Source organism: Nerophis lumbriciformis, linkage group LG14, assembly GCF_033978685.3.
Source record: "Nerophis lumbriciformis linkage group LG14, RoL_Nlum_v2.1, whole genome shotgun sequence".
Lineage (NCBI taxonomy): Eukaryota > Metazoa > Chordata > Actinopteri > Syngnathiformes > Syngnathidae > Nerophis > Nerophis lumbriciformis.
Window position 1 is genome coordinate 43,730,029 of NC_084561.2, and position 23,795 is coordinate 43,753,823.

The 23,795-nt window shown below is 41.4% G+C and overlaps 1 protein-coding gene across 3 annotated transcripts in view; it reads left to right on the plus strand.

Moving 5' to 3' along the window:
* The window catches only part of ccdc191 (coiled-coil domain containing 191), a 50,359-nt gene that overhangs the window by 4,289 nt on the left and 22,275 nt on the right, over positions 1-23,795 (plus strand). For 2 of the 3 annotated variants that reach the window (XM_061975489.2, XM_061975488.2), the window contains exons 2-10: positions 555-593; positions 663-792; positions 853-978; positions 7,353-7,525; positions 9,348-9,535; positions 12,929-13,079; positions 13,144-13,334; positions 17,132-17,330; positions 19,445-19,755. In XM_061975489.2, the coding sequence (XP_061831473.1) occupies positions 555-593; positions 663-792; positions 853-978; positions 7,353-7,525; positions 9,348-9,535; positions 12,929-13,079; positions 13,144-13,334; positions 17,132-17,330; positions 19,445-19,755 (1,508 nt within the window). The remainder of the gene's footprint in view (positions 1-554; positions 594-662; positions 793-852; positions 979-7,352; positions 7,526-9,347; positions 9,536-12,928; positions 13,080-13,143; positions 13,335-17,131; positions 17,331-19,444; positions 19,756-23,795) is intronic. The other variant, XM_061975490.2, reaches the window with a different exon arrangement.

A 23,795-nucleotide genomic window follows, 5' to 3' on the forward strand; every position in this document is an offset into this window, starting at 1 on the left:
GCACAGACGGATGAGCGGCGTTGGCAGGAGCCTGAGCCGTAACAAAAAGATGCCTGGAGCTTGCGTCTGGTCCTGCTTCCTCTCCGCTTTGTAGAGCTCGGGTCAAGACAAGATCTTCCTGTGGATCACAATAGATCAAAGAAACGGACACCTTCATGTTGCTTCCCATCGTACACAGTAGAGTTTTACAAGCCTTTTGCTTGGCAAGATCAAAGACAGCTTTTGTCTCCCAGCCGAGAACTCATGGCAACGGAAAGTTTTGTGATAACTTACATACAATAATTCTGACAAGGTGAACCTTACACATTAATACTCACTGCTACAAATGGCAGCTATAAGTAGTAAAAGCAGTTTGGGACCTCCTAAGATGTGACGCTGAGGGAGGTGGAGGTGGGTTCTCAGACAGCACAATGGTCATAAAGCAAAGCATTTGGACAGGTTGTTGAAGTCATTGGCTCAGCTTTCTCCTGAAATCCTCCTCGCTCAGCCTTCAATGTGCACGCCTGCAGCTCACAGGTGCTCTCCAATCAGCCTTGTGTGTCCTTCCCTTTCAGACGCGCGTGAAGAAGGATGACCTCGGTCTCTGGAGGAAGGTGAGAGAGACTTCATGTGCGGTTTGTGCGTGGAACCTAGTCACAAAATGTCTTGCCGTCTTTCGCCAGCGAGTGGGGGAGGCCTCTGCGTTCGCTCTGTCCGAAGTCTTGCTCCCCAACAAAGGCCGTTCAGGGGGTCTGGCCGAGGCGCTGCGAAGCTTGGAGCAGTGGAGGGACGAGGACGACACCAACACTGAAGGTATCTCACACCCTCCCGCAGGACGGCCTTGGCTGGATAACACAAGATGGCGTCTTGCAGCTCAGCTGCTTCTGGCGGACTGGCTGGACAGGACCTTGCAGCTGGAGCTGGAAGGCGAGGAGGAGGACAGGATGGGTGGGATCTGCACGGCACCGACTCCCAACTTGAAGTACAACAACTTTGACGGTAAGGGGGAAACAGCCTTGACAGGGTTCTGTGTCGTCACGCTCCGACTTCAATGCCTCGGACCAGTTTGGAAGGAAATCCCATCATCTCAAGTCATCATCATCATCAACTTTATTTATAAAGCACATTTTTAAAACGAGTACCGAGCAAACACAACACAACACAAACACAACACGATAAAAAATAAATAATTAAAATAGAATTAATAAAAACATAAAAACATAAAAACAGGATCACAGCAGGTGTATTATGGGGCGCCATTGCAGGATGGATATCACTCAGTGTTAAAAGCCATGGAATAAAAGTATGTTTTTAAGAGAGATTTAAAAACAGGAAGAGAGGAGGCTTGTCTAACACTCAGGGGTAGGTCGTTCCAGAGCTTGGGAGCAGCAATGGCGAAAGCTCTGTCACCTCTAAGCTTCAGCCTTGTGTCAGGGACCGTCAACAGCAGCTGATCGGCTGATCTTAAGGATCGGGTGGGGCAGTAAGGCTGAAGGAGGTCGGAGAGATAGGTTGGCGCGAGGTTGTTTAGACATTTAAAAACAAATAAAAGGAGTTTAAAATTGATTCGGTAACGCACAGGGAGCCAGTGAAGGGACGCTAAAATAGGGGTGATGTGCTCACGTCTGCGGGTCTGTGTTAGCAGACGAGCAGCAGAGTTCTGCACGAGCTGCAGGCGGGCGAGGGAGGCCTGGCTAATGCCAACATACAGGGCATTACAATAATCAAGACGAGTCGAGATAAAAGCGTGGATTAATTTCTCAAGATCATGTCTTGATAGAAGCGGTTTCACTTTCGCTATTTGGCGTAATTGATAAAAGCTTTTTTGAACGACTCTGCTGATTTGTTTTTCGAATTTAAAATCTGAGTCAAACTTTACCCCCAGGTTTGTGACAGAGTCGCTGAGATACGGGGTCAGAGTGCCGAGGTCAACGTTGGGGGAGGGAGAGCGACTTGGACCGAACAACATAACTTCTGTTTTATCTTCATTTAGGCTCAGGAAGTTAGCTGAAAGCCAGACTTTGATGTCGTGCAGGCAGTCAATAAGACGTTGAACCGTGTTATTTTGTGCCATGGGAAAATAAATCTGGCAATCATCGGCATAAAAATGAAATGCAATACTGTACTTCCTAAAAATAGAACCAAGGGGGAGAAGGTAAAGCGCAAATAAAATTGGGGCAAGGATTGAGCCCTGGGGGACCCCATGTGGTAAAGGAGCTGTGGACGACATAAAACTGTCTACTTTTACACAAAAACTCCTGTCGGTTAGGTACGACCGGAACCAGTTGAGGGCGGCGCCCTTAATGCCCACACAGTTCTCAAGACGAGTGATTAAGGTGGCGTGGTCGACGGTGTCGAACGCAGCAGACAGATCTAAAAGCACCAGGACAACATATTTACCAGAATCAGTTGACAGGAGGATATCGTTAAAAACTTTTAGAAGCGCTGACTCTGTGCTGTGGAGGGCTTTAAAACCGGACTGGAACAGCTCAGTGATACCATTATCCTCTAAGAAGGGCAACAACTGACTGTAGACAACCTTCTCTAATATTTTGGAAATGTATGGAAGATTAGAGATAGGTCTGAAGTTAGAGAGGAGAGAGGGGTCGAGGCTGGGTTTTTTAAGTAGAGGTCGTACCACTGCATGTTTAAACTCTACTGGAACTATTCCAGAAGAGAGGCTACTATTGATAATGTCAGGTCATGACAGTTTAATTAGTTTTCAACGCCTGGCTCCGCCCACTACCAATGGGTACCAATAGGTACTTACCGTACCAGCACTTCAGGGTGTCATCATCATTTTAACCAATTCTGATCAAGATCTGAGTTTGTGGAGCCAAGTTCTAAATGTTGGAAGTTTTGTAGAGCAGTGTATTTCAACCACTGTGCTGCGGCACACTAGTGTGCCGTGAGATACAGTCTGGTGTGTCGTATGAGATGAGCTAATTCCACCTTCCATCCATCCATCTTCTTCCGCTTATCCGAGGTCGGGTCGCGGGGGCAGCAGCCTAAGCAGGGAAGCTCAGACTTCCCTCTCCCCAGCCACTTCGTCCAGCTCTTCCTGTGGGACCCCGAGGCGTTCCCAGGCCAGCCGGGAGACATAGTCTTCCCAACGTGTCCTGGGTCTTCCTCGCGGCCTCCTACCAGTCGGACGTGCCCTAAACACCTCCCTAGGGAGGCGTTCGGGTGGCATCCTGACCAGATGCCCGAACCACCTCATCTGGCTCCTCTCGATGTGGAGGAGCAGCGGCTTTACTTTGTACTTTTAGGTACTTTGGAAATATTGGGTCTTTAAAGGGGAAGAAGGTCCTTTCTAAGGTACTTTGGGACTTTGTTGGGTCCTTAAAGGGGAATATGGTCCTTTTTAAGATACTTTGGGACTATTTGGGTCTTTAAAGGGGAAGATGGTCCTTTTTGTGCTACTTTGGGACTACATACTTGCCAACCCTCCCGAATTTTCCGGGAGACTCCCGAAATTCAGCGCCTCTCCCGAAAACCTCCCGGGACAAATATTCTCCCGAAAATATCCCGATTTTCAGCCAGCGCTGGAGGCCACGCCCCCTCCAGTTCCATGCGGACCTGAGTGAGGACAGCCTTTTTTCACAAAGGGAGGACAACAGGGTGACAAGAACTAAATCATCCATACTAGAGACAAATTGTATTATTATGTTTATCTTACCTAAAAATAAATATATTTATTAATTAAAAAAAACAAAAAAAAACAAAATAAATGTTTACTATATTTTGCTAAAAACATCAAAATTAATTGTATTTTTATTTGTATTTTTTCTGACTCCTTATTACATCCAGCCATAGAATTAAAATAAACATATATGAAATAATTCATTTTAAATGATCATAATAATTCATTTAAAATGACCATATTTAATTATTAAAATAATTGCTTGTTTATCAACAACTTTGGCATTTTATTCATTACATTTTGAAGCTCTCAGAAGCCAAGTTATGTTATATTCCTTAATATTTATTTATGCAAGTTTGAAGTATCAATTATCTAAACACAGTTTTGTTTGCATATTTTCAGGATATATATATATAGGGGAAGCAGTGCAATGTCAACACCGCGTATGGTGAGGATGGTGTTCTGCTGACCTCGACTGCGGATGTTGTGGATCGGTGGAAGGAATACTTCGAAGACCTCCTCAATCCTACCAGCACGTCTTCCTATGAGGAAGCAGTGCCTGGGGAATCTGTGGTGGGCTCTCCTATTTCTGGGGCTGAGGTTGCTGAGGTAGTTAAAAAGCTCCTCGGTGGCAAGACCCCGGGGGTGGATGAGATCCGCCCGGAGTTCCTTAAGGCTCTGGATGTTGTGGGGCTGTCTTGGTTGACAAGACTCTGCAACATCGCGTGGACATCGGGGGCGGTACCTCTGGATTGGCAGACCGGGGTGGTGGTTCCTCTCTTTAAGAAGGGGAACCGGAGGGTGTGTTCCAACTATCGTGGGATCACACTCCTCAGCCTTACCGGTAATGTCTATTCAGGTGTACTGGAGAGGAGGCTACGCCGGATAGTCCAACCTCGGATTCAGGAGGAACAGTGTGGTTTTGGTCCTGGTCGTGGAACTGTGGACCAGCTCTATACTCTCAGCAGGGTCCTTGAGGGTGCATGGGAGTTTGCCCAACCAGTCTACATGTGCTTTGTGGACTTGGAGAAGGCATTCGACCGTGTACCCCGGGAAGTCCTGTGGGGAGTGCTCAGAGAGTATGGGGTATCGGACTGTCTTATTGTGGCGGTTCGCTCCCTGTATGATCAGTGTCAGAGCTTGGTCCGCATTGCCGGCAGTAAGTCGGACACGTTTCCAGTGAGGGTTGGACTCCGTCAGGGCTGCCCTTTGTCACCGATTCTGTTCATAACCTTTATGGACAGAATTTCTAGGCGCAGTCAAGGCGTTGAGGGGATCTGGTTTGGTGGCTGCAGGATTAGGTCTCTGCTTTTTGCAGATGATGTGGTCCTGATGGCTTCATCTGGCCAGGATCTTCAGCTCTCACTGGATCGGTTCGCAGCCGAGTGTGAAGCGACTGGGATGGGAATCAGCACCTCCAAATCCGAGTCCATGGTTCTCGCCCGGAAAAGGGTGGAGTGCCATCTCCGGGTTGGGGAGGAGATCTTGCCCCAAGTGGAGGAGTTCAAGTACCTCGGAGTCTTGTTCACGAGTGAGGGAAGAGTGGATCGTGAGATCGACAGGCGGATCGGTGCGGTGTCTTCTGTAATGCGGACGCTGTATCGATCCGTTGTGGTGAAGAAGGAGCTGAGCCAGAAGGCAAAGCTCTCGATTTACCGGTCGATCTACGTTCCCATCCTCACCTATGGTCATGAGCTTTGGGTTATGACCGAAAGGACAAGATCAAGGGTACAAGCGGCCGAAATGAGTTTCCTCCGCCGGGTGGCGGGGCTCTCCCTTAGAGATAGGGTGAGAAGCTCTGTCATCCGGGGGAGGCTCAAAGTAAAGCCGCTGCTCCTCCACATGGAGAGGAGCCAGATGAGGTGGTTCGGGCATCTGGTCAAGATGCCACCCGATCGCCTCTGTTTAGGGCACGTCCGACCGGTAGGAGGCCACGGGGAAGACCCAGGACACGTTGGGAAGACTATGTCTCCCGGCTGGCCTGGGAACGCCTCGGGATCCCCCGGGAGGAGCTGGACGAAGTGGCTGGGGAGAGGGAAGTCTGGGCTTCCCTGCTTAGGCTGCTGCCCCCGCGACCCGACCTCGGATAAGCGGAAGAAGATGGATGGATGGATATATATATATATATATATATATATATATATATATATATATATATATATATATATATATATATATATATATATATATATATATATATATATGTATGAAATTCTTGACTTGGTGAATTCTAGCTGTCAATATATTCCTCCCCTCTTAACCACCCCCCCACCCCCCACCCCCACCCCCACACCTCCCGAAATTGGAGGTCTCAAGGTTGGCAAGTATGGGACTATGTTAGGTCTTTTTAAGGTACTTTAGAAATATTGGGTCCTTAAAGAGGAAGATGGTTCTTGTTAAGGTATTTTGGGACTATTTGGGTTCTTAAAGGGGAAGATGTTCCTTTTTAAGGTACTTTGGAAATATTTGGGTCCTCAAAGGGGAAGATGGTCCTTTTTGTGCTACTTTGGGACTATGTTAGGTCTTTTTTAAGGTACTTTGGAAATATTGGGTTCTTAAAGGGGAAGATTGTCCTTTCTAAGGTACTTTGGGACTATGTTGGGACCTTAAAGGGGAATATGGTCCTTTTTAAGGTATTTTGGGACTATGTTGGGGGTCCTTATAGGGGAAGATGGTATTTTTTGTGCTATTTTGGGACTATGTTGGGTAATTTGTAAGGTACTTTGGAAATATTTGGGTACTTAAAGGGGAAGATGGTCCTATTTGTGCTACTTTGGGACTATTTGAGTCCTTAAAGGGGAAGATGGTCCTTTTTGTGCTACTTTGGGACTATGTTAGGTCCTTTTTAAGGTACTTTGGAAATATTGGGTTCTTAAAGGGGAAGATTGTCCTTCCTAAGGTACTTTGGGACTATGTTGGGTCCTTAAAGGGGAATATGGTCCTTTTTAAGGTACTTTGGGACTATGTTGGGGGGTCCTTATAGGGGAAGATGGTCTTTTTTGTGCTATTTTGGGACTATGTTGGGTAATTTTTAAGGTACTTTGGAAATATTTGGGTCCTTAAAGGGGAAGATGGTCCTATTTGTGCTACTTTGGGACTATTTGGGTCCTTAAAGGGGAAGATGGTCCTTTTTAAGGTACTTTGGGACTATTTGGGTCCTTAAAGGGGAATATGGTCCTTTTACACAGTGGTCTAGTGGTTAGAGTGTCCGCCCTGAGATGGGTAGGTTGGGAGTTCGAACCCCGGCCGAGTCATACCAAAGACTATAAAAATGGGAGCCATTACCTCCCTGCTTGGCACTCAGCATCAAGGGTTGGAATTGGGGGTTAAATCACCAAAAATGATTCCCGGGCGCGGCCACCGCTGCTGCCCACTGCTCCCCTCACCTCCCAGGGGGTGATCAAGGGTGATGGGTCAAATGCAGAGAATAATTTTGCCACACCTAGTGTGTATGTGACAATCATTGGTACTTTAAAGGTACTTTGGGACTATGTTGGGTCCTTAAAGGGAAAGATGGTCTTTTTTAAGGTACTTTGGGACATGACGATACGTGAACCTGGTGGCAGGGACTATTTTTTGTAACATTGAAGGGGGCGCTAGAGAGTCAAATTAAAATGTTGTGCTTGGGAGCCACTGGGAGAGTCAGACTGAGGGAGTCTTCATATGATGGAATTCATAATGTAAGACATGAGAATAATAAGAAGATGTTGTCCACCTGTGCTTGTCAAAGATCTCTACACGCACCTGGACCAGGAGGAAGAGCACCGCGCCGTCAGCAACTTCCTGCACGACCTGCAGGAGCAGGAAGTGCTGGACGCTCGCACCATGGAGCAGCTGACACAGGACGCCAGGCACAGGAAGTTCAACGACCCCCTGGTCACCATGCAGGTGCGCCACCAGCAGGTAGGTCACCAGAGAGAATCCCGTGGCCACCCTTGGTTAACGCTAGCGACAGGCAGAGGTGTGGACTCGAGTCACATGACTTGGACTCGAGTCAGACTCGAGTCATGAATTTGATGACTTTAGACTCGACTTGACAAAATGTAAAAAGACTTGCAACTCGACTTAGACTTTAACATCAATGACTTGTGACTTCACTTGGACTTGAGCCTTTTGAATTGACATGACTTGACATGACTTGCTACTTTCCCCAAAACCCAAAGATGAAAAAGTTATTCGGGAGCGCTCCGTATTTTTCATTGTGTACTTGTCTATCAGCGTTGCGTGTGTCAGCTGGTGTGCTCTCAGTACAACAGCCAATCAAATTAGATCTACTTTGTTTTCATCACACAGCATTCATCCAATCAAATTGCAGGACAACCAACGAAGAAGACATGTCCAAACCACACGCCAGTGAACAAAAAATGATACCTAAAATAATTTTGTTTGGGTATAAAAATTACGAGGTGGTCAACACAAAACGGTTTGCAGTATGCAACACATGCGGTTCGAAAATTACTGATGGAGAGGCAACAACTTCCAACTTCGTCCGGCATTTGAAGTTGCACAAAGAAGGGTAAGTTTTGAATGTAAGATAACGTTTATTGGCTAAGTAACGTGACTTTTATTTGCTGTGTAGTTAAATCAGTGAGGCTGTAAACTCACTGCTAACGTTATAACGTTATTGCAAACATGGGAATCTGTTGCAGTTCACTACCTTATTCATACTTTTTGTTCAGTGATTTTTTTAAGCAGGGTTACGTTAGTCAATATATCACACGTAACGTTAGACGGCGGTCAGCAGCACCGCGTATTTTAGCCACCTAAAAAAAGACAAAAATAGTAAAATAAAGGTCAGTTAAAATGTATACTATATTATGAATATGTGTACCGTTTTAGCTAGCTTTCTGACATACTGTTGGTTGTTTACCTCAGTGGTCCCCAACCACCGGGCCGCGGCCCGGTACTGGTCCGTGGATCGATTGGTATCGGGCCGCACAAGAAATATATATATATATATATATATATATATTTTTTTTATTAAATCAACATAAAAAACACAAGATACACTTACAAGTAGTGCACCAACCCAAAAAAACTCTCTCCCCCTTTTGTTCTGGGCATTGAACATGAAGACTCTTCCTTCACTGTTCCGAGTGGCCATGAGAGTCTTGGCAGTGCCTGCCTCCAGTGCTCCAGTGGAGCGAGTTTTCAGCCATGGTGGCATCATACTACGCCCCCATCGTGCACAAATGACTGACAGACTCTTGGCTAATTTGGTCTTTTGCAAATGCAATGCAGCATAGGGCCCTGACATATAAAAAGTACAGCTTTTTTGTTATGTTCACGTATATGTCATGTTTTTTCAATGTTAACACTTTTGTACAAATAAGTACATTTGCACTTTATTTTTCAATGTGTTTGTTCTGTAAAGGAATGAGTTAATGTTTAAAATGACTGGTTAATAGTGCTATTATAAAGTGCAATGTCAGCACAATTTTCTTTCCTGCAATTTAAAATGCACTTGTTTTAATAAATAAATACAGCGTTTGAAAAGCATACACAATCTGTGTTAATATATTAGTCTGTGGTTAAAAGGACTTGAAAGGACTCGAAACTCAAAATGCAGGACTTAGGACTTGACTTGAGACTTTCCAGTCTTGACTTTGGACTTGACTCGGGGCTTGCCTGTCTTGACTCGGGACTTGACTCGGACTTGAGGGCAAAGACTTGAGACTTACTTGTGACTTGCAAAACAATGACTTGGTCCCACCTCTGGCGACAGGTGCGCGAGAAGAGAGCCCGGCGGGACGCAGCCGGCGAGGAGGCCCGGAGGAGGGAGCGGGAGCTGGAGGAGAGGAGGAAGAGGCAGGAGGCCAGGAGGAGGCAGGAGGAGATGGTGCAGCAGGAGATAGTCCGACTGCGGCGCCAGAGGGAGGAGAGGAAAGGCCTGGAACTGCTGCTGAGGCGGAGGTGCGGTATCCATAGCAACCACTGTCCGATTCACTTGGCGTCTGTGCCATGGTCCTCCAGGAGGCAACATCATGCTAACTTCTGACCAATCATGATGCACCCCGATACTGGTACCGATTATTCGCCGTCAAGGAGGCCGATAACTGATATTCATTAGCAATAACCATAAACATGAATTAGTATTTGTCAGTAAAAATCTTATTTTTTAGGAAACAAAATGTTTTATGTGGCGCTAATGTGTTTAATTTAACATCAAAGACCTTTTATTAGGTGCGTCTAAGAGGAACATCAACATTTGATTTCCTTGGAAAATAGCTCAAATGACATTTGTCTCCATCACAATAACTCATCTACTCCATTTTATGGATTGACTACATTGTAAGGTTTCCTTGTTAAATATTGTCAACAACCGGAAGTTTTGAAAGTTAAGCAGAAGAGATCAAAGGTGAGCAACACTGCATGGTCGCATGAACGTCAACTCAGCAGTGAGACTTTTCTAATGCAGGACCAACATGACAGAGTTGATCCTTCATCTACTTCATCCAGGTTTTATACTTCTGCTCTACTTGAAATTAACATCAACACGTACACACTTAGGGCTTCACGGTGGCAGAGGGGTTAGTGCATCTGCCTCACAATACGAAGGTCCTGAGTAGTCTTGGGTTCAATCCCGGGCTCGGGATCTTTCTGTGTGGAGTTTGCATGTCCTCCCCGTGACTGCGTGGGTTCCCTCCGGGTACTCCGGCTTCCTCCCACCTCCAAAGACATGCACCTGGGGATAAGTTGATTGGCAACACTAAATTGGCCCTAGTGTGTGAATGTGAGTGTGAATGTTGTCTGTCTATCTGTGTTGGCCCTGCGATGAGGTGGCGACTTGTCCAGGGTGTACCCCGCCTTCCGCCCAATTGTAGCTGAGATAGGCTCCAGCGCCCCCCGCGACCCCAAAGGGAATAAGCGGTAGAAAATGGATGGATGGATGGACGTACACACTTACACAAACACTTACATGAACACTTACATCAGAGTTTCTCAAAGTGTGGGGCGCGCCCCACTGGTGGGGAATAGAGACATGACAGGTGGGGCGCGAGGAACGGGAGGAAATTTCACTTTAAATTTTTTTTTTAATTATAATATTTTTAGATTATTTTTTTTTACTATGCTTTCATTTTCTATACACACTGTAAATCACTTTGTGATTCTGTCTGTGAAATCCGCTATATAAATAAATGGAAATTACCGGTACTTATTTTTACTGTAGGCTTTATATTTCTCGGTAGGAGCGAAAGTTTGACAGACATAGCAACAGTAACTAATGGGGGCGGGGCTAAGCGGAACAAACTTTCGAGCGGATGGGTAGCAGGCTAATGTGTGGATCACAATTACACAAATATATACATTTGTGACTCGCACCTCAAAGGTCGTCGAGCCAGAGCCAGAGCCTGCAGAGAAACAAAAATGTGACGGGCACGCACTGTGTCATTCACCGGGAAGCACTCGCGTCAAGGCAGCTCAGCCCCGAACTCAATGAGGTTTTAACAGATGTTGTGAGCGCGGTAAATTTGATCAAAACACGACCACTGAAAGCGCGACTGTTCTCTGCACTGTGTGAGGAAATGGGAGCTGGTCATACAGCCGTGCTGTTTCACAGTGAAGGTGGCTCTCCCGGGGCAAAGTGCTGTCACTTGCCCTGTCTTGCCAAATGCATAGCTCCTCCTTTTTTTTGTTGCAAAGATTGCAAAGTGGCACTTTTATTGTATTTATTATTGAACTTGATGCAAGTTATTTGATTTATTATTGAACTTGATGCAAGTTATAACACTTTTTTTGATTTATTATTGAACTTGATGCAAGTTATAACACTTTTGTTTTATTTATTATTGAACTTGATGCAAGTTATAACACTTTTTTTGATTTATTATTGAACTTGATGCAAGTTATAACACTTTTTTTGATTTATTATTGAACTTGATGCAAGTTATTGGATTTATTATTGAACTTGATGCAAGTTATAACACTTTTTTATTTATTTATTATTGAACGTGATGCAAGTTATAACACTTTTTGATTTATTATTGAACTTGATGCAAGTTATAACACTTTTATTTGATTTATTATTGAACTTGATGCAAGTTATAACACTTTTTTGATTTATTATTGAACGTGATGCAAGTTATAACACTTTTTTTGATTTATTATTGAACTTGATGCAAGTTATAACAGTTTTTTTTTTTTTATCATTGAACGTGATGCAAGTTATAACACTTTTTTGATTTATTATTGAACTTGATGCAAGTTATAACACTTTTGTTTTATTTATTATTGAACTTGATGCAAGTTATTTGATTTATTATTGAACTTGATGCAAGTTATAACACTTTTTTTGATTTATTATTGAACTTGATGCAAGTTATAACACTTTTGTTTTATTTATTATTGAACTTGATGCAAGTTATAACACTTTTTTTGATTTATTATTGAACTTGATGCAAGTTATAACACTTTTTTTGATTTATTATTGAACTTGATGCAAGTTATTGGATTTAGTATTGAACTTGATGCAAGTTATAACACTTTTTTATTTATTTATTATTGAACGTGATGCAAGTTATAACACTTTTTGATTTATTATTGAACTTGATGCAAGTTATAACACTTTTTTTGATTTATTTTTGAACTTGATGCAAGTTATAACACTTTTTTGATTTATTATTGAACGTGATGCAAGTTATAACACTTTTTTTGATTTATTATTGAACTTGATGCAAGTTATAACAGTTTTTTTTATTTATTATTGAACGTGATGCAAGTTATAACACTTTTTTGATTTATTATTGAACTTGATGCAAGTTATAACACTTTTGTCTTATTTATTATTGAACTTGATGGAAGTTATTTTATTTATTATTGAACTTGATGCAAGTTATACCACAGCTGCACAGTTATTTTATTTATTATTGAACTTAATGTTATTTTATGTTATTGAGTTCGAATGTATACAACTTGATGTTCAATAAATTTGAAAATGTTAAAGCTTGGCATTAGCGCTCTGTTGGGGCGATGGGGGCAGGTGGGGCTTGAAAACTCCCCCTTGTCCAAAGTGGGGGATGACAAAAAAAGTTTGAGAACCACTGACTTACATGAACATTTACATGAACACTTACATGAACACTTATATGAACATTTACAACCTCTCCCCAGTTATTTCGTCCAGCTCTTTCTGGGGGATCCTGAGGCGTTCCTCGGCCAGCTGGGAGACATAGTCTCTCCGCCGTGTCCTGGGTCTCCTCAGGGTCTTTTAAAAAAAAATCATGAATGTGTTTGGAAACTTGATGAATAAGAATTGTGGATGGAGTTTTAATGACCCGCTAAGCTAATGCTGTGTTGCTGTCACAGGGAGCGTCTGGAAGGTCAAAGAACAGCCAGGAGCCTCCAACCGGCTCTTCCATCTCCCACAATGCACCAGGATAAAAAGTCGCCCCCAGGGGATACAGAACGGCGGCAAGAAAAGAGGGTTGCGATCTTTGTTCACCTGGGCAAGCTGAAGGTGAGCTCACCTGTGTCACAGGTATCTTCTCAGCAAAGGTCTCACACGTGGCGGCGCCCCCTAGTGTCAGCGCCAGCATTTCTCCCGATGGTACTCGCTGGTGCTGGAGCGGAGGCTGCGTGCGGGCAAGGCCAAGGCCTTGTGTGACTGGAGGTGGCAGCTGAGAGCCTGGCGAGGGTGGCGTGCCGTGGCGTGGACCCAGAGGAACCAGCGAGAAGCCTTGAGGGCCGAGGAGGCGCTGCGGACAGAAAACAGGTACAAAATATGATTAAAACTCCTCTTCTTTGAGGAATATAAGACATGCATTTGGTGACATACACTTTATTGCCAAAAGTATTTGGCCACCTGCCTTGACTCACATATGAACTTGAAGTGCCATCCCATTCCTAACCCATAGGGCTCAATATGACCTTTTGCAGCTATTACAGCTTCAACTCTTCTGGGAAGGCTGTCCACAAGGTTGCGGAGTGCGTTTATAGGAATTTTCCACCATTCTTCCAAAAGCGCATTGGTGAGGTCACACAGAAGGCCTGGCTCTCAGTCTCCGTTCTAATTCATCCCAAAAGGTGTTCTATCGGGTTCAGGTCAGGACTCTGTGCAGGCCAGTCAAGTTCATCCACACCGGACTCTGTCATCCATGTCTTTATGGACCTTGCTTTGTGCACTGGTGCACAGTCATGTTGGAAGAGGAATGGGGCCCCGCTCCAAACTGTTCCCACAAGGTTGGGAGCATGGAATTGTCCAAAATGTGTTGGTATCCTGGAGCATTCAAAGTTCCTTTCACTGGAACTAACTCCTGAAAAACAACCCCACACCATAATTCCTCTTCCACCAAATTTCACACTCTGCACAATGCAGTCGGAAATGTAGCGTTCTCCTTGCAACCTCCAAACCCAGACTGGTCCATCAGATTGCCAGATGGAAAAGTGTGATTCATCAGTCCAGAGAAGGCGTCTCCACTGCTCTAGAGTCCAGTGGTGATGTCCTTTACACCACTGCATCCCACACTTTGCATTGGACTTGGTGATGTATGGCTTAGATGCAGCTGATCGGCCATGGAAACCCATTCCATGAAGCTCTCTGCGTACTGTACGTGGGCTAATTGGAAGGTCACGTGAAGTTTGGAGCTCTGTAGCAACTGACTGTGCAGAAAGTCTTTGCACTATGCCAGGGGTCGGCAACCCGCGGCTCTAGAGCCGGATGCGGCTCTTTAGCGCCGCCCTAGTGGCTCTCTGGAGCTTTTTAAAAAATGTATGAAAAATGGAAAAAGATGAGAGGAAAAAAATCTATTTTTTGTTTTAATATGGTTTCTGTAGGAGGACAAACATGACACAAACCTCCCTAATTGTTATAAAGCACACTGTTTATATTAAACATGCTTCACTGATTCGAGTATTTGGCGAGCGCCGTTTTGTCCTACTAATTTTGGCGGTCCTTGAACTCACCTTAGTTTGTTTACATGTATAACTTTCTCCGACGTCCTAGGACGTGTTTTATGCCACTTTTTTTCCTGTCTCATTTTGTCCACCAAACTTTTAAGGTTGTGCATGAATCCACAAAGGTGAGTTTTGTTGATGTTATTGACTTGTGTGGAGTGCTAATCGGACATATTTGGTCACTGCAAGCTAATCGATGCTAACATGCTATTTAGGCTAGCTAAATGTACATATTGCATCATTATGCCTCATTTGTAGCTATATTTGAGCTCATTTAGTTTCCTTTAAGTCATCTTAATTCAATTTACAGTCAAGAAAATAAGTATTTGAACACCCTGCTATTTTGCAAGTTCTCCCACTTAGAAATCATGGAGGGGTCTGAAATTTTCACGGTAGGTGCATGTCCACTGTATGAGAGATAACCTGAAAAGAAAAATCCAGAAATCACAATCTATGATTTTTTTAACAATTTATTCGTGTGATACAGCTGAAAATAAGTATTTGAACACCTGTCTATCAGCTAGAATTCTGACCCTCAAAGGCCTGTTAGTCCGCCTTTAAAAGTCCTCCTCCACTCCACTGTATTATCCTGAATCAGATGCACCTGTGTGAGGTCGTTACCTGCATAAAGACACCTGTCCACCCCATACAATCAGTAAGACCCAAACATTCAGCATGGCTAAGACCAAAGAACTGTCCAAAGACCCCAGAGACAAAATTGTACAACTCCACAAGGATGGAAAGGGCTACGGAGAAATTGCCAAGCAGCTTGGTGAAAAAAGGTCCAGTGTTGGAGCAATCATTAGAAAATGGAAGAAGCTAAACATGACGGTCAATCTCAATGGGAGTGGAGCCCCATGCAAGATATCACCTGGTGGGGTCTCAATGATGCTAAGAAAGGTGAGGAATCAGCCCAGGACTACACAGCAGGGCTTGGTCAATGACCTGAAAAGAGCTGGGACCACTGTTTCCATGGTCACTGTTGGTAATACACTAAGACGTCATGCTTTGAAATCATGCATGGCACGGAAGGTTCCCCTGCTTAAACCAGCACATGTTAAGGCCCGTCTTAAGTTTGCCAATGACCATTTGGATGATCCAGAGGAGTCATGGGAGAAAGTTTTGTGGACAGATGAGACCAAAATTGACCTTTTTGGTCATAATTCCACTGTGCGTGTTTGGAGGAAGAAGAATGATGCGTAGCATCCCAAGAACACCATTCCTACTGTGAAGCATGGGGGTGGTAGCATCATGCTTTGGGGGTGTTTTTCTGCTCATGGGACAGGACGACTGTACTGTATTAAGGAGAGGATGACTGCAGCCATGTATTGTGAGATTTTGGCCAAAAACCTCCTTCCCTCAGTCAGATCATTGAAGATGAGTCGTGGCTGGATCTTCCAACATGACAATGACCCAAAGCACACAGCCAGGAAAACCAAGAAGTGGCTTCGTAAGAACCATATCAAGGTTCTGGAGTGGCCTAGCCAGTCTCCAGACCTAAATCCAATTGAAAATCTTTGGAGGGAGCTGAAAGTCTGTGTTACTCAGCGACAGCCCAGAAACCTGACTGATCTAGAGAAGGTCTGTGTGGAGGAGTGGGCCAAAATCCCTCCTGCAGTCTGTGCAGACCTGCTGAAGAACTACAGGAAACGTTTGACCTCTGTAATTGCAAACAAAGGCTACTCTACCAAATATTAATGTTGGTGTTCAAATACTTATTTTCAGCTTTATCACACAAATAAATTGTTAACAAATCATAGATTGTGATTTCTGGGTTTTTCTTTTTAGGTTATCTCTCATACAGTGGACATGCACCTACCATGAAAATTTCAGACCCCTCCATGATTTCTAAGTGGGAGAACTTGCAAAATAGCAGGGTGTTCAAATACTTATTTTCTTGACTGTATATCTCATGACACACTATCTGTATGTAATGTGGCTTTTAATTTTTTGCGGCTCCAGACAGATTTGTTTTTGTATTTTTGGTCCAATATGGCTCTTTCAACATTTTGGGTTGCCCACCCCTGCACTATGCTGACCTCTCTGTCAGTTTACGTGGCCTACCACTTGGTGGCTGAGTTGCTGTTGTTCCCAAACTCTTCACTTTTCTTATAATAAAGTTGACTTTGGAATATTTAGCAGCGAGGAAATTTCACGACTGGATTTGTTGCACAGGTGGCATCCTATGACTATGTTGGGTCCTTAAAGGGGAAGATGGTCTTATTTATGCTACTTTGGGACTATTTGAGGTCCTTTGGGACTTTGAAGTGAAAGATGGTCTTTTGTGGGGTACTTTGGGACACCGGCACTATTTTGGGGGAAGACGATCCTTTCTGGAGTCCTAATTTTTGATTTTAAACATTTTTTACATAAATAATGACTTTTCAGTATGCGAGCCTTGGTGGAAGAAGTTTGGACAGTTATTAGCAAATAATTGTCATCTTATTACATCACAAATTGTTTAAAAAAAACATTTCTTAGCATTGTATTCTATGCAACAAGATGGTGCGGCCAACAGAAGTGCAGCTGTGTGTGACACGTCTGAGTGTCCAGTTGACCTGCCGCTGTTCGCTGAGAAAGTGACTTCATCCACATATTATTTGCCACCGCTTCCAGGCGATGCCAGCTGGCTGCCGAGAGCGACCGCAGACGGTTGCTACGGCGATGTCTGCACGAGTGGCGGCTGCGGTGCCGGCTGGAGCGAGACAAGCGGGACCTGTTGGCCCAGCAGCGCGAGACCCGGATCAAGATGGACGCCCTGATCTGCGCCGCCACCACGGGCCGATTCCGATCCCCCAACATGCTGGACGCCCTGGTAATGACCCAAAACTTTTGTCCAGAAACTCAGCCTCCTTTTAGTGTCAAAGGTCACATGCTCAATCTGGACTACATTGTGTTCACATCGCACACGTGAAGTAAATCTGGATCACTTTGTGTTTACATTGCACACGTGAAGTAAATCTGGATCGCTTTGTGTTCACATTGCACACGTGAAGTAAATCTGGATCGCTTTGTGTTCACATCGCACAAATGAAGTAAATCTGGATCTCATTGTGTTTACATTGCACAAATGAAGTGAATCTAGATCACTTTGTGTTCACATTGCACACGTGAAGTAAATATGGATCGCTTTGTGTTCACATTGCACACGTGAAGTAAATCTGGATCACTTTGTGTTCACATTGCACACGTGAAGTAAATCTGGATCGCTTTGTGTTCACATCGCACAAATGAAGTAAATCTGGATCTCATTGTGTTTACGTTACACAAGTGAAGTGAATCTGGATCACATTGTGTTCACGTCGCACGAGTGGAGTGAATTTGGATCTCATTGTGTTTACATTGCACAAGTGAAGTGAATCTGGGTCACTTTGTGTTCATATTGCACACATGAAGTAAATATGGATCACTTTGTGTTCACATTGCACAAGCGAAGTGAATCTGGATCACATTGTGTTTACATCGCACGAGTGAAGTGAATCTGGATGTCATTGTGTTCACATCACAGAAGTGAAGTGAATCTAGATCACATTGTGTTCACATTGTACAAGCGAAGTGAATCTGGATCACATTGTGTTCACATCGCACAAGTGAAGTGAATCTGCATGTCATTGTGTTCACATCACACAAGTGAAGTGAGTCTGGATGTCATTGTGTCCACATCACACAAGTAAAGTGAATCCGGATCACATTGTGTTCACATTGCACAAGCGAAGTGAATCTGGAACACTTTGTGTACTCATTGCATAAGTGAATTGAATCTGGATCACATTGTGCTCACATTGCACAAGTTAAGTGAATCTGGATCACATTGTGTTCACGTCGCACAGGTGAAGTGAATCTGGATGTCATTGTGTTCACATCACACAAGTGAAGTGAATCTGGATCACATTGTGTTCACATCGCACAAGTGAAGTGAATCTGGATCACATTGTGTTCACATTGCACAAGCGAAGTGAATCTGGATCACATTGTGTTCACATTGCACGAGTGAAGTCAGGCTGGATAGCATTGTGTTCACATCACACAAGTGAAGTGAATCTGGATCACATTGTGCTCACATTGCACAAGTTAAGTGAATCTGGATCACATTGTGTTCACGTCGCACAGGTGAAGTCAATCTGGATGTCATTGTGTTCACATCACACAAGTGAAGTGAATCTGGATCACATTGTGTTCACATCGCACAAGTGAAGTGAATCTGGATCACATTGTGTTCACATTGCACAAGTGAAGTGAATGTGGATCACATTGTGTTCACATTGCACGATTGAAGTCAGGCTGGATGGCATTGTGTTCACATCACACAAGTGAAGTGAATCTGGATCACATTGTGTTCACATCGCACACGTGAAGTGAATCTGGATCACATTGTGTTCACACCGCACAAGTGAAGTGAATCTGGATCACATTGTGTTCACATTGCACGTTTGAAGTCAGGCTGGATGGCATTGTGTTCACATCACACAAGTGAAGTGAATCTGGATCACATTGTGTTCACATTGCACAAGTGAAGTGAATCTGGATCACTTTGTGTTCTCATCGCACAAGTGAATATAATCTGAATCACATTGTGTTCACATTGCACAAGTGAAGTGAATCTGGATCATTTTGTGTTCTCATCGCACAAGTGAATATAATCTGGATCACATTGTGCTCACATTGCACAAGTGAAGTTAATCTGGATCGCATAGTGATCTCAGTACTGCACAATCATTTGAGGTAAGTAAGTAGGGGTCCCACTGCATCATCACTTGAGGCCCTTGGCCTGGAAGAGCCTGCACCAAGTCAACTACTTGAAGTGGATCTGGACCAGTTTGTGTTCACATGGCACATATGCGGTCACATGAAGACCTGAATGGACACAATCATGAAGCTGGAAGTGGAGTTCTGCTACAAAAGTGGTCTAAATCTCAGAATGTGCTGCAGGTAGAACCCCACAAGCACCCTACAAGCCGGCGCTCTCAGCAACGGCAGCAGGTTCCACGCTGCCGTGCGCAGCTGGATAAGCGCCGGCCGGGCCCAGAGGAGGACCTGACCCGCCCAGAGGAGGACCTGACCCGCCCAGAGGAGGACCTGACCTGGCCAGAGGACCTGCAGGGAGGCCACTTCCAGCACCGCCACGCGGCCCAGAAGAAGATCATCTTGCAGCAGAGGAAGCGTCTGAAGGAGCAGCAGGAGGAGATCACTCAGCTCAAGCAGGACAAGGTCACGTCCACCTGGGAGGACAAGAGCAGCAGGTGAGTCTCACCTGTCGCTTTCACACTCCTGAGCAGGAACAAAATGGCATAATTGATGAGGGCGGACGTGGGAGATGTGAAAGGTGGAGGATGAACTGAATAAAAACATTTCACATTCAACACCCGCACTCCCACAGCAGCTCCTCTCTGGAACTGTCTCACCTTTTACAACTGTGCCAATTAAAATCACTAACTACCAAAATGTGCCAATTAAAATCACTAACTATCTAAATGTGCCAATTAAAATCACTAACTATCTAAATGTGCCAATTAAAATCACTAACTATCTAAATGTGCCAATTAAAATCACCAACTATCTAAATGTGCCAATTAATATCACTATATGTGTCAATTAAAATCACAAACTATCTAAATGTATAAATTAAAAACAATAACTATTTAAATGTGCCAATTATAATCATTAACTATCTAAATGTGCCAATTAAAATCACTATTTAAATGTGCCAATTAAAATCATTAACTATCTAAATGTGTCAATTAAAATCACTATTAAATGTGCCAATTAAAATCATTAACTATCTAAATGTGCCAATTAAAATCACTAACTATCTAAATGTGCCAATTAAAATCACTAACTATCTAAATGTGCCAATTAAAATCACCAACTATCTAAATGTGCCAATTAAAATCGCTAACTATCTAAATGTGCCAATTAATATCACTATCTATGTGTCAATTAAAATCACTAACTATCTAAATGTGCCAATTAAAATCACTAACAATCTTGTGCCAATTAAAATCACTAACTATCTAAATGTGCCAATTAAAATCACTAACTATCTAAATGTGCCAATTAAAATCACTAACTATCTAAATGTGCCAATTAAAATCACTAACTATCTAAATGTGCCAATTAAAATCGCTATCTAAATGTGCCAATTAAAATCACTATCTATGTGTGTCAATTAAAATCACTAACTATCTAAATGTATAAATTAAAAACACCAACTATTTAAATGTGCCAATTATAATCATTAACTATCTAAATGTGCCAATTAAAATCACGAACTATCTAAATGTGCCAATTAAAATCACTATTTAAATGTGCCAATTAAAATCATTAACTATCTAAATGTGTCAATTAAAATCACTATTAAATGTGCCAATTAAAATCATTAACTATCTAAATGTGCCAATTAAAATCACTAACTATCTAAATGTGCCAATTAAAATCACTACCTATCTAAATGTGCCAATTAATATCACTATCTACATGTCCCAATTAAAATCACCAACTATCTAAATGTGCCAATTAAAATCGCTAACCATCTAAATGTGGCAATTAATATCACTATCTACATGTGCCAATTAAAATCACCAACTATCTAAATGTGCCAATTAAAATCGCTAACTATCTAAATGTGCCAATTAATATCACTATCTATGTGTGTCAATTAAAATCACTAACTATCTAAATGTGCCAATAAATCACTAACAATCTTGTGCCAATTAAAATCACTAACTATCTAAATGTGCCAATTAAAATCACTAACTATCTAAATGTGCCAATTAATATCACTATCTAAATGTGCCAATTAATATCACTAACTATCTAAATGTGCCAATTAAAATCACTAACTATCTAAATGTGCCAATTAATATCACTAACTATCTAAATGTGCCAATTAATATCACTATCTAAATGTGCCAATTAATATAACTATATCTAAATGTGCCAATTAAAATCACTAACTATCTAAATGTGCCAACTAAAATCAATATTTAAATGTGCCAATTAAAATCACTAACTATCTAAATGTGCCAATTAAAATCACTAACTATCTAAATGTGCCAATTAAAATCGCTATCTAAATGTGCCAATTAAAATCACTATCTATGTGTGTCAATTAAAATCACTAACTATCTAAATGTATAAATTAAAAACACCAACTATTTAAATGTGCCAATTATAATCATTAACTATCTAAATGTGCCAATTAAAATCACGAACTATCTAAATGTGCCAATTAAAATCACTATTTAAATGTGCCAATTAAAATCATTAACTATCTAAATGTGTCAATTAAAATCACTATTAAATGTGCCAATTAAAATCATTAACTATCTAAATGTGCCAATTAAAATCACTAACTATCTAAATGTGCCAATTAAAATCACTACCTATCTAAATGTGCCAATTAATATCACTATCTACATGTCCCAATTAAAATCACCAACTATCTAAATGTGCCAATTAAAATCGCTAACCATCTAAATGTGGCAATTAATATCACTATCTACATGTGCCAATTAAAATCACCAACTATCTAAATGTGCCAATTAAAATCGCTAACTATCTAAATGTGCCAATTAATATCACTATCTATGTGTGTCAATTAAAATCACTAACTATCTAAATGTGCCAATAAATCACTAACAATCTTGTGCCAATTAAAATCACTAACTATCTAAATGTGCCAATTAAAATCACTAACTATCTAAATGTGCCAATTAAAATCACTAACTACCAAAATGTGCCAATTAAAATCACTAACTATCTAAATGTGCCAATTAAAATCACTAACTATCTAAATGTGCCAATTAAAATCACTAACTATCTAAATGTGCCAATTAAAATCACCAACTATCTAAATGTGCCAATTAATATCACTATATGTGTCAATTAAAATCACAAACTATCTAAATGTATAAATTAAAAACAATAACTATTTAAATGTGCCAATTATAATCATTAACTATCTAAATGTGCCAATTAAAATCACGAACTATCTAAATGTGCCAATTAAAATCACTATTTAAATGTGACAATTAAAATCATTAACTATCTAAATGTGCCAATTAAAATCACTATTTAAATGTGCCAATTAAAATCATTAACTATCTAAATGTGTCAATTAAAATCACTATTTAAATGTGCCAATTAAAATCACTAACTATCTAAATCCGCCAATTAAAATCACTAACTATCTAAATGTACCAATTAAAATCACTATTTAGATGTGCCAATTAAAATCACTATTTAAATATGACGATTAAAATCACTTTCTAAATGTGCCAATTAAAATCACTAATTATCTAAATGTATAAATTAAAATCACTAAATATCACTAACTATCTAAATGTGACAATTAAAATCATTATTTAAATGTGACAATTAAAATCACTATTTAAATGTGCCAATTAAAATCACTATCTAAATGTGCCAATTAAAATCACTATCTAAATGTGCCAATTAAAATCACTATTTATATGTGTCAATTAAAATCACTAACTATCTAAATGTATAAATTAAAAACACTAACTTTTTAAACGTGCCAATTATAATCATTAACTATCTAAATGTGCCAATTAAAATCACTATTTAAATGTGCCAATTAAAATCACTAACTATCTAAATGTACCAATTAAAATCACTATTTAAATGTACCAATTAAAATCACTATTTAAATGTACCAATTGAAATCACTATTTAAATGTGCCAATTAAAATCACTATTTAAATATGACGATTAAAATCACTATCTAAATGTGCCAATTAAAATCACTAATTATCTAAATGTATAAATTAAAATCACTAAATATCACTAACTATCTAAATGTGACAATTAAAATCATTATTTAAATGTGACAATTAAAATCACTATTTAAATGTGCCAATTAAAATCACTATCTAAATGTGCCAATTAAAATCACTATCTAAATGTGCCAATTAAAATCACTAACTATCTAAATGTGCCAATTAATATCACTATCTAAATGTGCCAATTAATATCACTAACTATCTAAATGTGCCAATTAAAATCACTAACTATCTAAATGTGCCAATTAATATCACTAACTATCTACATGTGCCAATTAATATCACTATCTATCTAAATGTGCCAATTAATATCACTATCTATCTAAATGTGCCAATTAATATCACTAACTATCTAAATGTGCCAATTAATATCACTAACTATCTAAATGTGCCAATTAATATCACTAACTATCTAAATGTGCCAATTAATATCACTAACTATCTAAATGTGCCAATTAAAATCACTAACTATCTAAATG